At 43.4% G+C, this 13,947-nt stretch overlaps 1 protein-coding gene across 4 annotated transcripts; it reads left to right on the top strand.

Moving 5' to 3' along the window:
* Positions 1 to 8,206: 8,206 nt before the first annotated feature.
* On the top strand, positions 8,207 to 13,626 carry LOC124667848. Of its 4 annotated transcripts, none has more exons than XR_006991428.1 (4): positions 8,207 to 8,393; positions 8,473 to 10,836; positions 12,691 to 12,769; positions 13,390 to 13,626. XR_006991428.1 is itself a non-coding variant. In XM_047205086.1 (4 exons), exons 2-4 carry the CDS (start codon positions 10,740 to 10,742, stop codon positions 13,616 to 13,618), a joined length of 405 nt encoding a protein of 134 aa, XP_047061042.1. In that variant the 5' UTR covers positions 8,207 to 8,393; positions 10,712 to 10,739; the 3' UTR covers positions 13,619 to 13,626. The 4 variants fall into 4 exon arrangements, 1 of the variants encoding a protein (XP_047061042.1); XR_006991430.1 differs by having other exon boundaries at positions 9,145 to 10,836; XM_047205086.1 differs by having other exon boundaries at positions 10,712 to 10,836.
* Positions 13,627 to 13,947: the final 321 nt, after the last annotated feature.

A 13,947-nucleotide genomic window follows, 5' to 3' on the forward strand; every position in this document is an offset into this window, starting at 1 on the left:
GCGTATCAAATGGACGCCGAAGGAAGAGGAGTGCCTCGCCGAAGCTTGGATGACCGTGTCCATGAACGGCATAAACGGGGCCAATTAGACGTTCGACACATATTGGCTTCGAGTGAAGCAGGCGTACGAGGAACGCAAACTCGTCGATCCCTACTTCAACAAGACGAACATGAACGTGTACCTGGGAGACAAGGCAATGGCCACCCATTGGGGGATCATGCAGACGGCATGCAGCAAATGGCACGGCATACAGGAGGAGGTCGAAGAGCGGCCGATCAGCGGCCACGACTTGGAGCAAAAGGTATGCTCCGTCGACCCCGCATCACCGAGGTACATCGTCGTGAGCTGACCCGTATCGCCGTACTCTTTTTCCCCGACTGCGCCGTGCTTTGGACATGTACTCGGACGACACCGGCATGCAGTTCAAGTTCCTGAACGTCTACGCCCGCCTCGAGAACTGCGAGAAGTGGAAGGAAACCTGCACGACCCTCTCGAAGAGCAAGACCGAGCCGTACAACCCCGACGCTCCGGCGGCTGGCGCGGCGAAAGGACGCCCTGAACAAGGCCAGAAGAAGCTCAAAGAGCTCAACAAGACGGGCAATCCCGCCGGACGAGATGCGGGCGTCGATCGACAAGTGCTCGGGCCGACTTGAGGTCGCACGCCGATGGGAGGAACGACAAGTTCGACGGCAGGTGGCGGGAGATGCTCGCCAACCAAGGCGTCCGGATCGCCTCGGCCGAAGACGACGGCGGCGGCGAAGAAGAGGAACACGGACTTGGCGTTCCCGATGGGCGGCGGCAACATGGAACCGATGGACGACGAGACGAGGAATTGGTACCGGGGCCACCGCGGCGACATCCTCCGAGCCACTCCGGCCGGTCCTTCGTCGTCTCCGCCGGCTCCTACCTCGGCTTCCTCACCGGTCGTCCCACCGCCGCTGCTTCGACGTCCACCGCCGCTGCTCGTCGTCGACCGCCGCAGCCGCTTCGGCCACGGCGTGTGAGGAAATTGGTCCGTCGGACACCGCCGTGCCGGCCGGGACCGCCGATGAGCTCGTTTCCGTGTAATTTCCCTCCGATCGCCGATCTGTGGCTGATCCTTTTACTCCTTTTGCCGATCAACTGGCCGTACTTGTAGCGCGGGACCACGCTTTGTTTGAATTTAAACTATGTCCGCCGAACTTCGGGTGGACGACTGGAAATACGGTACTCCCCACGACTTAATTTCGTCCAATCCGGCGGTTGTTTCGTCCGGATTTCGCCGTGGGGAGCGCCAACGAGTGGAGATGCTCTAATTGCACCGGACATACAAAAAGTTGTCATCCGGGTGCAGATTCATACAACTTCTTCCAAGTTGTGATGCAGCGGTACAAATAGTTGTATTTCAGATGCAAAAGCATACAAACCCAATCAGAATTCGACACCTGTCTATGCCATGCTGGATTGGAGCCGCCCGCCCCAGCTCTAATGTTTTAACAGAAACATCCCTATGTTTGACTCAATTATCAAGCGTAGTGTTTCTTCTCACTTAGAATAAATCTGTAACAGCATGTAAAAAAAAGAGTATCCCCAATTACCCGTCCTCGCGAAGGGCGGCGAACTGCACGTAGGCGACGAGCTGGGCGCCCTGGGGATGACGCTTCGTTGGCCTCTGCGCACGCCCCAAGGGCGTTGACGCCGCCGCCGCCGGTCGCGCATGCGCGCCCTGCTCGCCGACCTCAGGGACACGGTTGCCCGCCTTCCGCGTCCCATCGGCTGCCGCGCTCGCTGCCCTCTGCGCAGGGCTCGACAATCGAGCTGCCGCGTCCGCCGCACGTGAGCTTCTCGAGCTGCTGGTCGACACCTCGCACGTCGTCTCCAATGTATGATCCAGGAGTGCTCCTCAATTTTTGCCCATTGTCATGTTTGTGAAATCTGAAGGCTCGTTTGCTTATTCAGGTTCAGAAACTGATTGTGGTACTACCAATGGTAAGCCTAGCTGGGTGCTAAGCTGGACGAGGAGCAGCATGGCGGCGTGAGTCGATTGATCTAATGATATTGTACTGGAGTCCTGATTGCTCCACTGATAAAAAACGTGATGCCAAGAAGTTGATGATTGGAATTAAGCTACTCCGTATCTTGTAGTCGATTGATCTACGGCAGGACGATGCAGCAGCCATCCAGACTAGACATACTGATTGGTAAGTGATACTCGTTGAATTCAGCTAACAAAAGTAATCAAGTCAATTTCACCAAACACAACTGAATGTCAGATTCCCTGGGTGGCGTTCGACCGCTCGAGCGTTCGGTTCCTCTGGCGCGGAGCGCTCGCGCTTGCGCGAATACAATTTCCTTTCTTTCCTTAATTAGCTTTTGTCGTTTTGTGCTCTGTTGATTAGCTAATTACTACTGCAAGCTGCCAGGAGGAGACAGATCGACGGTGCACGTGCATGTACTAATCACATCTCACATGCACTGCCATATGACCCCAACATGCAACTCGATTTTTTTTATTATTGCATTCTGACCATGTTTTTGGCTGTACGTACTTGTTGCTTTTTTTCATTCCTTTTTTCATTTCATCTCTATTATTTTTTTATGAAAGACTTATTTTATATAATTTCTTTTTTCAATTCCCTTTTATCAATTCCCTTTATTTTTTTGTTTGTACTTACTTTGTATCAAATTTTATATTATTTCGACTAACTTTTTCAATTCCCTTTTTTTGTTCCATTATTTATTTGTTAAAATTCTCTTTTTGCAATTCTATTTTTGTTGTTATTTTGTACGGTAATTCATGTTTTTTGGTTTAATTTTTATAATTCCCTTTTTCGGGCTAGTGGTTTTTAGGGGGAAAATAACGGGTGGGGGATCCACTTGCAACTCAAATGAACTACCACTTGCTACTCAAATTAAGTAGTGTTTTAAGTTGTAAGATAAAAAATAAAATTTGAGTTGCAAATAAAATTTACTTTTTAGGGTTGCTAGGTATTTAAATTTACCGTTGATAAATACCGGGGCACCGGATTGATAACTTGTAAAAAAAAAGTCGCTAAATTTTTTTTAAATAAAATTTATTTTTTAGGGTTGCTAGGTATTTTAACTTACCGTTGATAAATACTGGGGCACCGGGTTGATAACTCGTAAACAAAAAAGAGTCGCTACATATTTTAAATTAAATTAAATTTTGAGGGTTGATATTTATTTATATTTACCATTGATAAATAGCGGGTCACCTGGTTGATAGCTTGTAAACTAAAAGAGAGACGCTAAAATATTCTAAATAAAATAATTTTTAGGGTTATTATTTAGTTATTTTTACCGTTGATAAATAACGAGGCACCAGGTTGATAGCTTGTAAAATAAAAAAATGTACGCTAAAATATTCTAAATGAATTACTTTTTAGCGTTTGTAGTTATTTATAATTACCATTGATAAATAACGGGGCACCGGGTTGATAACTTGTAAACTAAAACGAGTCGCCAAAATATTCAAAATGAAATTAGATTTTTAGGGTTGGTAGTTATTTATATTTACTGTTGATAAATAACAGGACACCGGGTTGATAGCTTCTAAACTAAAAAAGATTCGCTAAAATGTTTAAAATAAAATTAACTTTGGGATTGATAATTTTATCATTTTACCTTTGATCACTCAAGTACGGAGGGTTGATTATTCAAACAGAGAGGATTGATAACTTTTAGTCCGAAAAATAGTTTCTCGAAACATATCAACATTGGTGCTAGTTTTGAAGATCTCGTCGAGACGGATTTATTGGTGAAAGCGAATCTTAATTTGGAGTTGTCGTTTGAAAGTTAAAACGTATTGAATTTTCAAATTTGGAAAAGATTCCGCTGACATCAAGAAATTCGTCTATTTGTGCATGCATGCGAACTTTTTCCTCAATAGCCTGCACCAGGTTGATAATTTTATACATTTACCGTTGATCACTTAAATACGGAGGATTGATTATTCAAATAGAAATGGTTGATAACTTTTAGCCAAAAAAAAGTTTATCGAAACATATTAACATGGGTGCTAGTTTTGAAGATCTCGTCGAGACGGATTTATTGGTGAAAGCGAATCTTAATTTGAAGTTATCGTTTGAAAGTTAAAACGTTTTGAATTTTCAAATTTAGAAAAGATTCCGCTGACATCAGCAAATTCGTCTATTTATGCATGCATGCAGAACTTTTCATCAATAGCCTGCACTAGGTTGATAATTTTATATATTTACCGTTGATCACTCAAGTACGGAGGGTTGATTATTCAAATAGAAAGGGTTGATAACTTTTATCCAAAAAAAAAGTCGTCGAAACATATTAACATGGGTGCTAGTTTTGAAGATCTCGACAAGACCGACTCATAGGTGAAAACAGATCTTAAATCGGAGTTGTCGTTTGTGAGATAAAACATTTTGAATTTTCAAATTTAGAAAGATTCTCGCTTACGTCATCAGATTTGTTCCCTTCTACATGCATGCAGAACTTTCCTAAAATAGGATGTACTATAGTCCAAAACGTGCCTAAAATGGGAAAAAAATATGTCCTAAACTGACCGCTCAATTTGCTTTGAGCAATTGAGCGCTAGCTAGGGTAGCCCACTGAATGTTAATACTGTGTTGTTCTATGTCAGACTAGTACAAGGAAAACGATCATGGAAAATCGGCAACTGCCCACTAAATCCGTGGCACAAGGGAAGGCGTTATGTTAATACTGTGTTGTTCTATGTCAGACTAGTACAAGGAAAACGATCATGGAAAATCGGCAACTGCCCACTAAATCCGTGGCACAAGGGAAGGCAACGCCTGTTAAGCTGGATATACTATGCTATAATTTGTTTCGCACTTCAGGGGTTTTTTCGCTAAATAGTTATAGTTGGGCCATAGCCAGGATGGCGGACAGGTGTCGAAATCTGATTGGGCTGGTATGATTTTGCACCCGAAATACAACTATTTGTACCGATGCATCACAACTTGCAAGAAGTTGTATGAATCTGCACCCAGATGACAACTTTTTGTATGTGTGATGCAATTACCTCAAGATTATATAAAAAAAGTACTACTGCACATCTCCCCCACACTAGAATTTCATGCCGTGTCTTCATGTTGCACTAGGATTTCTAATAAATATTTGCTTTTTTTTATTAGATCCTGTACTGGGCAATTGAAGCAGGTTAGAATAATATAATCTGAATCATGTCAAAACAATTTCAGCCGGCCAATATGCCACAATTGACTGTAATGCAAACAGACCGACCAAATTTGAATCAAATACTGACACCTTGTAAGGAAAAGCCCCAGTTGAACCTGGGTGCACGTGAATCCAGGTTGAAAATGCATTTTCAAAATGTGAAAAAATTCTGAAATAAAAATATCGGGGTACGTATGCATGTTCCATGTGTGCGTAGAAAGTTTTCGCGGAGAAACCACTTTTTTATTTCAGAATCTAAAAAAGACAAAATACGTCACATGTGTACTGCTATATAGCCATGTAAAATTTCACTTTTTTGCCGAGGCAAAATAAAATGTTTTTTCAGAACGAAACTCATGTCCAGGTCACATGTTTGAGATCATCTTTGCAATCATTTTATGTTTCGATTTTTGAAACATGTTTTGACATCACAAACCCACTTTTAAAAAAGTGGGTTCACATACACCCAGGTTCACAAAAGTCGGTCCCCACCTTGTAAGGCTTATATTGCAAGTGGAATTGAGGTGACATTACAAGCTTAATCTCACACTGTCATGCCCTAGTACATCCATTCTCCAGCAGTAATACATCTTAGTACATCCGTAGTAATACCTGAGTACAGGAAAAATGAGTCGAAGGCTCCAAGCCTACATATCCCATCCTTGGTGAAACTGTAACCATTAAATTTGCACTCGTGTTCCTGCTGGCACCAAACCATGGCTACTGATTTCATCCTTACAATTTATAATTAGAACTGCATAGTGAGTACTGAGATTTTATCTGCCATGATAACAGTGGGATGTTCCCCTGCAGCAGAAGCAGTACTAAGAAAAAAGAATCACGTCCACAGTCAATGCGCTTGAATTAAAAATATCTATCCGACGCTCCTGACATTCTTAAGAGTCATGTTCTCACTGAACCAAGTTACAACTGCAGATAATCAAATCACAAATTTGAAATGAGATAAGTGTGCTTCCGTCCCCACTCACAGTTTCAGAACTACTGTTGACCAAAATCTTTTCACCAAGAGGAAATATAAAAAACTGATAAGCAACATGAACAACAGAAACATCATTTGGCACCTTATCCAAGCAAAAACTAATTCACAGACACAGATTAACTTCCTTAGCTAAGTAATCATGCAGGGCAAAAGTGAGAATTCTCAATTACCATTTTTAACAACATAAACATGCGGTGAATTACACCATCGCTTTGGCGTATTCCAAGTGTTATTACTCAGGTTTTTGTGACTAAAGGATTGATCAAGTTGGAAGGACACAATTGGAACTATAATCTACATTATCTAGTTGGAGCTTGTAAACTTACGTTTATTCGCATATCTACAAGGGATGCAAAATTACATATATAGTGCTTACTCTGGTGGTAAACATATAATGCTACCTTTGGTGATAATAAGTTTCAGTAAAGAATCACATCTTCAAAAACTGTTGAGCAAAATGTTGATTACAAAGGAAACATGTTTGATATGCCACAGACCAAAAAGAAGAGAATAATGTGTTAAACTTGGTACTGCAGGTAACATGATACCCGTGAAATCCGAGTAACAAGCTTATCAAGTGGATGAGCATGAAAGGTGCAAATTTCTGTTGTTCAGCTCTAGTGACAAATGGGAGGTACATGATTGTAGCAGTGAGAGTTTGGAGGAGGAAAACAAAAATGATGGAACCAACAAGGAGACGATCCATTACAGGCATGGATTCTTATTATACCTCTAACACTAGTGCATAGACCAAGCATGTGATGCTATGGAGTTCCATAGTCAACATTTTTGATATCCCAACTGTTGTTCTAGTTGGGCCGGGCGACGTGGGCCGCAGTCCACCCAAAATCTCAACCCTCCCACCATCCCATTGAGGAGAGGGCGGCACTGGCTCCAGCAGGCCGCCTTCGAATCCCGTGGGACAGCCCAGGACGGTATCCACACTGGGCCGCGAGGCCCGTCCAGGCCCAACCAGGTCCAGGCAGACCGCTCCCCCAGAAGCAGGCGTCTCACCGGAAACCCTAGCGGCGGACCTCTCCCGCGCCATCGGCGATGCCGCCCCGACGGTCGTCCCCGAGGATGCCAGAGAGCCTCCCCCGACACTCCCTGAGAACGCAGTGCCGCTGCGCCTGGGGGGGCGCTTCCCCACGTGCATCCCACGCGCCTGGGGGGGGGGGGGCGCTTCCCCAGAGCGCCGAAGCGGCCGCCACAGAGCGCGCCGCTCGACCTCCCGGAGCGAAAGCGCGTCGGCGCCGCCGGTGACGAAGCGAGCCCCCGAGCTCCTCCGCTCGTTGGATATAGTCCTCCAAGGTAGCCGCCGGTGAGGGACGGCGCCGAGGGGAGGTGAGCCCCTGCTCCTCCGCCTCCGAGCCCGGTGGGACCGACGCACCCTCCTCTGATTCCTCGTCGTCGTCCGACGGGTCAGCGAGCACCCAGAACCTGCCGCGGAGCGGCGGAGGTTCCCCGCCCCTGCGGTGACCTCACGCCGGCCAGCCGGCGCGCTCTTACTCCATCCCTTCGCCGGCGGCGACGCTGGGGTCTGGGCGACACGGGGTCGCCCTGGCAGTCGCCTAAGCTAACTTTTCCTTTCTCCAACATATCAAGTTCCACCCGATGCACTTTCCTCTGCTAGGTAAAAGACCCAATTTCATTTTTGATAGTATTTTATTATACCCAAGTGCTAAAAAGTGCTCGGATGCCACTTGTCGATCGGAGCACTCGATTCTCGGTCGTTGGATGCGTCCTCGATGGCTCGATTCCGCCGCGCAGAGGAGACACGACCGGACCAAAAAGCACCTGGGCCTAGACAAAATCCCGCCTGGGTCCTACGTGGCAGTCGTCGTGGAGCTTGAATCCCAGAGCAGCGCCCCTTCTCTCTCACGCAGACGCATTCCCCATTTCTCCCTAGGGTTTCTGCTTGGCTATTAGGACGGCGATTTCGTCGGCGGAGGGCGCGCGCGGGAGGAGCCGTTCTGCACGTCGGCGGAGGGCGAGAGCGCGCAGGAGGAAGCCTCGCTCGTCGGCGAAGGGAGAGCCGCGCGGTCGTGCGATGAGTCTGCGTCGGGGAGCGAGGCTACCGGTCTGGAGGCGAGCTTTGCGGCAGAGAGCGAGAAGCGCGCGCCAGTGGGGGAGCGAGACTGCGGAGATATAACCGCCCGTGACGGCGGGGTGCTAGGTGACGAAGATCTGCGAAGGATTTTGACGATGTCGATTTACAGAGGTATTCCCCATTGCGAATCTCCTTCAATCACATGCTATTCGGTGTGTTGAGATGCAATTGACGCCCATATCTGCACTAGTTCGGTGGGGATTTATCTGGCTGTGACTATGTGCCGTCCGTTTTTGTGTCTGCATGCCGCGTACTGCTGGTTCAAACAATAGGGAAGTAGATCTCGTCTAAATGTTCATGGTGTCCATGATGTATACTATTTCATCTCCCTGTAACAATTTTCTCTTTTTTTTTTTTGTGAGGAACACCAAGTTTTCCATTTACTACAACACGCTGGCAGAGCCGCCATCTACAGAGGTTGTTACAAATTAAGGGAACTGGCTGACCCATGTTTCAAACTAGCCAGGCGGTAACCCAACTCCGCGCGCAGCTAAAGTTTCCGCTGCCATATGAAATGATCTTGGCAAGCATAGAGTTTTACAACATCAAAAGCTACAGTTTTAACTGAAGCCTAATTTCCTCGAACAGATCCCCTAGCAATGCAAGATTGTAATCTTTAGTTGAAACAGCCAGCTTCAGCACCTTGGAGTCAGTCTCTAGGATCACGCGATTGTATCCCATTCTCGCTGTGGCAGTTGTTGCATTCAACATGGCGAGGGCTTCAACGTTAAGGGGTGTTGGAAACATGCTCCAGCTTCCCTGCTACCGTAGCAAGTAGATTACCATCATCATTTCTAATTGTGAAACCCCATCCACCTGAGTGTGTTGTTTCATGATAAGCACCATCTATGTTTATTTTCAGAAACTCGCGTTGGGGAGGAGACCATCTCTGATTAGTTGCTTGCTTCTGGGTCATCCTCCTATGCTTGATATTCCTGAATTCAACAACGTGGTAGTTCATAGAAGATAAATTACCTTCAGGGGCTCTCATTTCATCACCTGCATTTGCTTTATTTCTTTCATGCCACTTTATCCTGAATAATATGCGTACCTTTATGCATTCCTGTTCATCCAGCTGGAACACTACTTAAAAAATGCTGAGGGCATCAGGGCATTGAACAACCTTTAGTCTAACCCGTTCCAATTGAGCTATTCTCCATATATTCTTTACCTTCTTGCATTTCAAAAACAAGTGTCCTCCGACTTGATCAAATCGGTAGCATACAGGATATCGGATGTCTATATCCATATATACCTCTACGCTTCAGCCTTGTACTAAGTGGTAAGCTGTACGTAGCCAATCTCCATAGGAAGTGCAGCACCTTGGTTGGCAGTGGTAAGGCCATTTTTTTCCAGTTAAAATCTGACACTTCCCCTTTGCCTGCCAATCTAGATGTCTGGCCATGTGTTGATTCACGTCCTGCACAGTCCACTGCTAACTTATATGCATTGCTAGTTGGCATTTACGGTAGCATTGGATTTCCTTGCAAAAAATTGGTTCAAGCTTGGATTTCATTTATAAGCTCATCAAAGAGAAATTAAACAAATCTGTTTACACCTCACCATAGCATACAAACGCTCGAGTACTCGATGCTACAAATCAGTGTAATACTGTAATGTGGCACTGAGTGCTGCTATTGATATGTGATCTTTACCTTCAGAGCTAGCTTCAATCGTTGCAGTGCTTGTTGTGTTTTGGGAGCCTATTTTGTACTGTTAGTGATTCTGCAGCTATAGTACTTCTTACTACTGATGTGTTGCTATTTTCTGAGTGAGAAATATATCAGTATATATAAGTTGTCTTGTCACCTTAATTAAGTTGCTTTTAGCATAGAACTAAATTGATTAGTCAGATTAGCCTAAGTTGAATGCCTCTAGTGCTCCTACTACTCCACCCTTCCCCACCCCTCTAGTGCTCCTACTACTTCACCCCGAAGACCCCCTCCTTTAACCTCGAGCCCCAGATTGGCCATGCTGCCTCGGCCTCCCCTGGTTGCATGTGCTGCCTCGGCTGTATAGTCTTGTGGCGCTGATGTTGGCCTAGGCTAGCAGTGGTCTCACGTCCGCGGGATGCTGAGATGACACCTTGGTCACCGATAACACCCATTCAAGGTTGGCACGACAATTCTCTAAAGAGTCTGCACCGGCCAGAAGACTGATATATCTCTAATGAGTAAGTTGGTTGTGTATTGCAACATATTTGGGTGTGCACTAGGTGTTCGTTGAATTATTTTCGGGGGCCTAATAGTCTGGATGCCTACTATTTAGCACCTTGTTGAGTTGTTGTGCTAGTGTCATTGGTCTACGAATACGGCATATTTGGTTTGGACGAGTCAGTGATACTTCATATGGTTAGTGTTTTTATATTCTGGCCATCTTGGGATGGTTAAACTAGGGAGATCCATAACCACGAAGATTTTTCAATGCAGAGAAATAAACGAGTCTAATAGTTCTGTGATGGAGCAATCCGAACCTGCCTCCCCCTGGCTTGATCTACTTCCCTATCATGCAGTTGCGACCTTCTTTGGCGTGAGGCGTATTTGTATAAGTGCAGGTGCGCATGAGGTGTGGTCAGCACATCTAACCAAGTTTTTTTTCTTGCTCTTTCATTTTTTTAGTTAGTTATTCTGCAAATATTGTAATTCTTACTATTACTGTGTTGTTATGTGCTGAGATAGAAATATAGCATTATATATCGTTATATACTGTTATTTATAAGTTGTCTTGTCACCATAGTTAAGTTGCTTTTAGCATAGAACTAACTTGATTAGCCAGATTAGCCTAAGTTGGATTCTGATTTTGCGGCGGGTAATTGTTTTTCTTTGATTCACTTCCCCTTTTCCCAATTAAGTTGTCTTGTCATTGTAGTTAAGTTGCTTTCAACATAGAACTAAGTTGACTATCCTAACAAATCGCACGTCCTTGTAGTTATGGTGCTTAGTTGTTTCCTCTCCTGATGTAAGTTGCTTTTTAAATAGCAACTAAGTTACATACTGGCATGACCTGAGTTGATTCTTCTAAATATTCAAACTAAGTTGCCTAAACTCTTTTTTACTAAGTTGGTATCTAAACCAACCTAGCTTGCATATTATCTTCAGAAAATTCTAGCTATATTTATGCAATATAGCTAGGTTTTCTTTCTCCATTAAGCAACATAAATAAGTTGCTGCGTTTAAGTAAGTTGAATTTGAATTCACACTAGAGTTGGATGGTGAAAGTAATTACGTTTGTTTTCATCTAGTGGTCCCATATTTAATCTGATTTATAGTCCCAACATTTTTTTGCCACCCCGAAGTTACTTAAGCTCATTTACTAACTTGGTCTCTAAACCAACCTAACTCGCATAACAGCTTCCAAGATTGTGTAGTTATGTTTTTGCAGTCAAGCTAGAATTCTTGCTATGTTTTAACATTTTTTGGTCTATAAGTAAGTTGACACGCCTTCATAATAAGGTTGCATAAAGAAAGTAATTAAGTTGTTGTCATTTGGTCGTCCCATCTTTTTTGGGTATCCTAAACTTGCTTCACCAAAATTTACTAAGTTTGTGTGTAAACCACAATAACTTGCTGTTTAACTAAGTTGGATTTGTCTTCATATTAAAGTTGGATAGTCAAAGTAATTAAGTTGATTTTCCTTGCTAATTACTTCAACATTAAGTAGTCCCAGCTTTTTGGTCTCGCAAAGTTGGTTAACCACGTTTTACTAAGTTGGTGTCTAAACCACAATAGCTGGGTTAAGTAAGTTGGATTTGTCTTCATATTGAACTTGGATTTGGATAATCACAGTAATTAAGTTGATTTTCGTTGTTACTTACGTTAAAAAATTACGCAGTCCCAACTTTTTGGTTCTTTAAAGTTGGTTAACCAGCTTTTACTAAGTTGGTGTGTAAACCACAATAGCTTGCAAGCTAGCTTCATAAAACTAACTTAGCTACTTCAGAGGGGGGCTGTTTTTACTTCGATGACAATGCTCTTGGATTTATACATAACCTAGGTCGTATCATATTTTGTTATCTACATACAACTAAGGTACTAAGGTGTTTTTGGCCTCCAATGTTTTCTTCTTGATAAGAACATGGGTATGCCCTAAATATGTAAACAACTAATTATGTTTTTTTTCTGTCTACCATGCATCTATGTTGTTTCAAGATTTGTTGCTTTTTTCAGTTAAATACACATCATGATTGAATACAACCTAGGTTAGTTTCTAGATGTTTTTGCTAAGTGCATAATCAGTTCCCAATTTTGTCCTGCAAAGTACAACTAAGATGCTGCAGGTTGTTTCTGTTACTACTTACATGCAAAGTTGACCTATGCTTGTTTTCTTTAAGTTGTATCACCTACACAATTGTGTTGATGTAAGGGTTTTCCCCTTGTTCTTCCTGTAACTTTCCTCTCTTTTACTGTAGATGGCCATGCTTGGGATAAGTTTGCCGGACAAGCAGTTATTAGGTTGTTCTTCCTGGAACTAAATCTTACGCAAAAACAGTAAGTTGTTTATCACATTCCCTTAGGTTGTTTACTATCCATTTATTAAGTATTTTTTTGTATATCCATGAACCAGGATTATTCTTTCCGATTCACGACGCAAATCATTCGGAGCTAGCCGCTTTTACATTTTATGTGTAGACAATCATGCAAATGATTTAGTTGCTCAAATCATCTAACTAAGTTTTGTTGCAACGCTTCAGTTGAGTTTTGAGTTTTGGGAGTTGTTCATACATGTTACTTTGCTAAATATAAGTTGTCTAGGTTCCATAGTTTCTTTTTAATGTCAAGTTGTATGTCATTTAGGTGCTGCTAAGTTGGTCACTGTTTACTGTTAAGTTGCTCCCTAATTTCTACTAAGTTGCTCCTTGATTACATGCTAATTTATGTACAAAGTAGATGCTAAGTTCTTGGGTCTAGCACATATGTTATACCCATGGTGTGCTGAATCTAATATGCACAGAAGTTCATGTTTGCTTTAATCTGATTGTTGTGTTTAAGGAAAAGGTTTGTTCCAGAACTCTAGAGAAATGTAGTCATGCAGTCGTGTGATATAATTACCTCCTTCGTTCTGTTTTCCTTTTGGAGCTCTTGAATCATAGAAAATCTGAAAATTGCAGGTTTAAAGGAGATCTGCTAGAGAGTGCTACGAGGAGGCGTCACGTGGTCCAGGACGTGGGCGAACGTACTAATCAGGAACTCAGGAGCGTGCGGGGCCAAGTGGCTGGTGGCGTGTGTTGTATTTTATTGACTGAGTGCTGGGTTGGACCAGCTAGCACTCGGATGCTAGGTTGGACAAAACAGCACCCGGATGCTAGGTTGGACATACCAGCACCGGATGCTAGCTAGCCGCGTCCTTTATTATATTATTTTCTTCACTTTTGGAGTTTTTCTTTTTTTAATCCATTTTCCTTATAAATCCCCTTGTCATTAGCTTTTCCCGCAAATATTTATGATATTTCTAGAAGAAAGTTGATCATGTAGTGGTGATGTTGCTTACACTTGGGTCCATGTCAGTCAAGACCACTTTCGAATAGATCAAAAGTACTTCATGCGACCTAAAGTTGAAGGGGATTTAGTTTAACACTCAAGAAGCCAAATTATCTACATGCTAGAGTTGAATAATATACTTTTTTCTTCGTTTGTCCATATTTTTAATACTTTTTTTAAGTTTTTTT

Source organism: Lolium rigidum, chromosome 6 (genome assembly GCF_022539505.1).
Source record: "Lolium rigidum isolate FL_2022 chromosome 6, APGP_CSIRO_Lrig_0.1, whole genome shotgun sequence".
Classification (NCBI taxonomy): Eukaryota; Viridiplantae; Streptophyta; class Magnoliopsida; order Poales; family Poaceae; genus Lolium; species Lolium rigidum.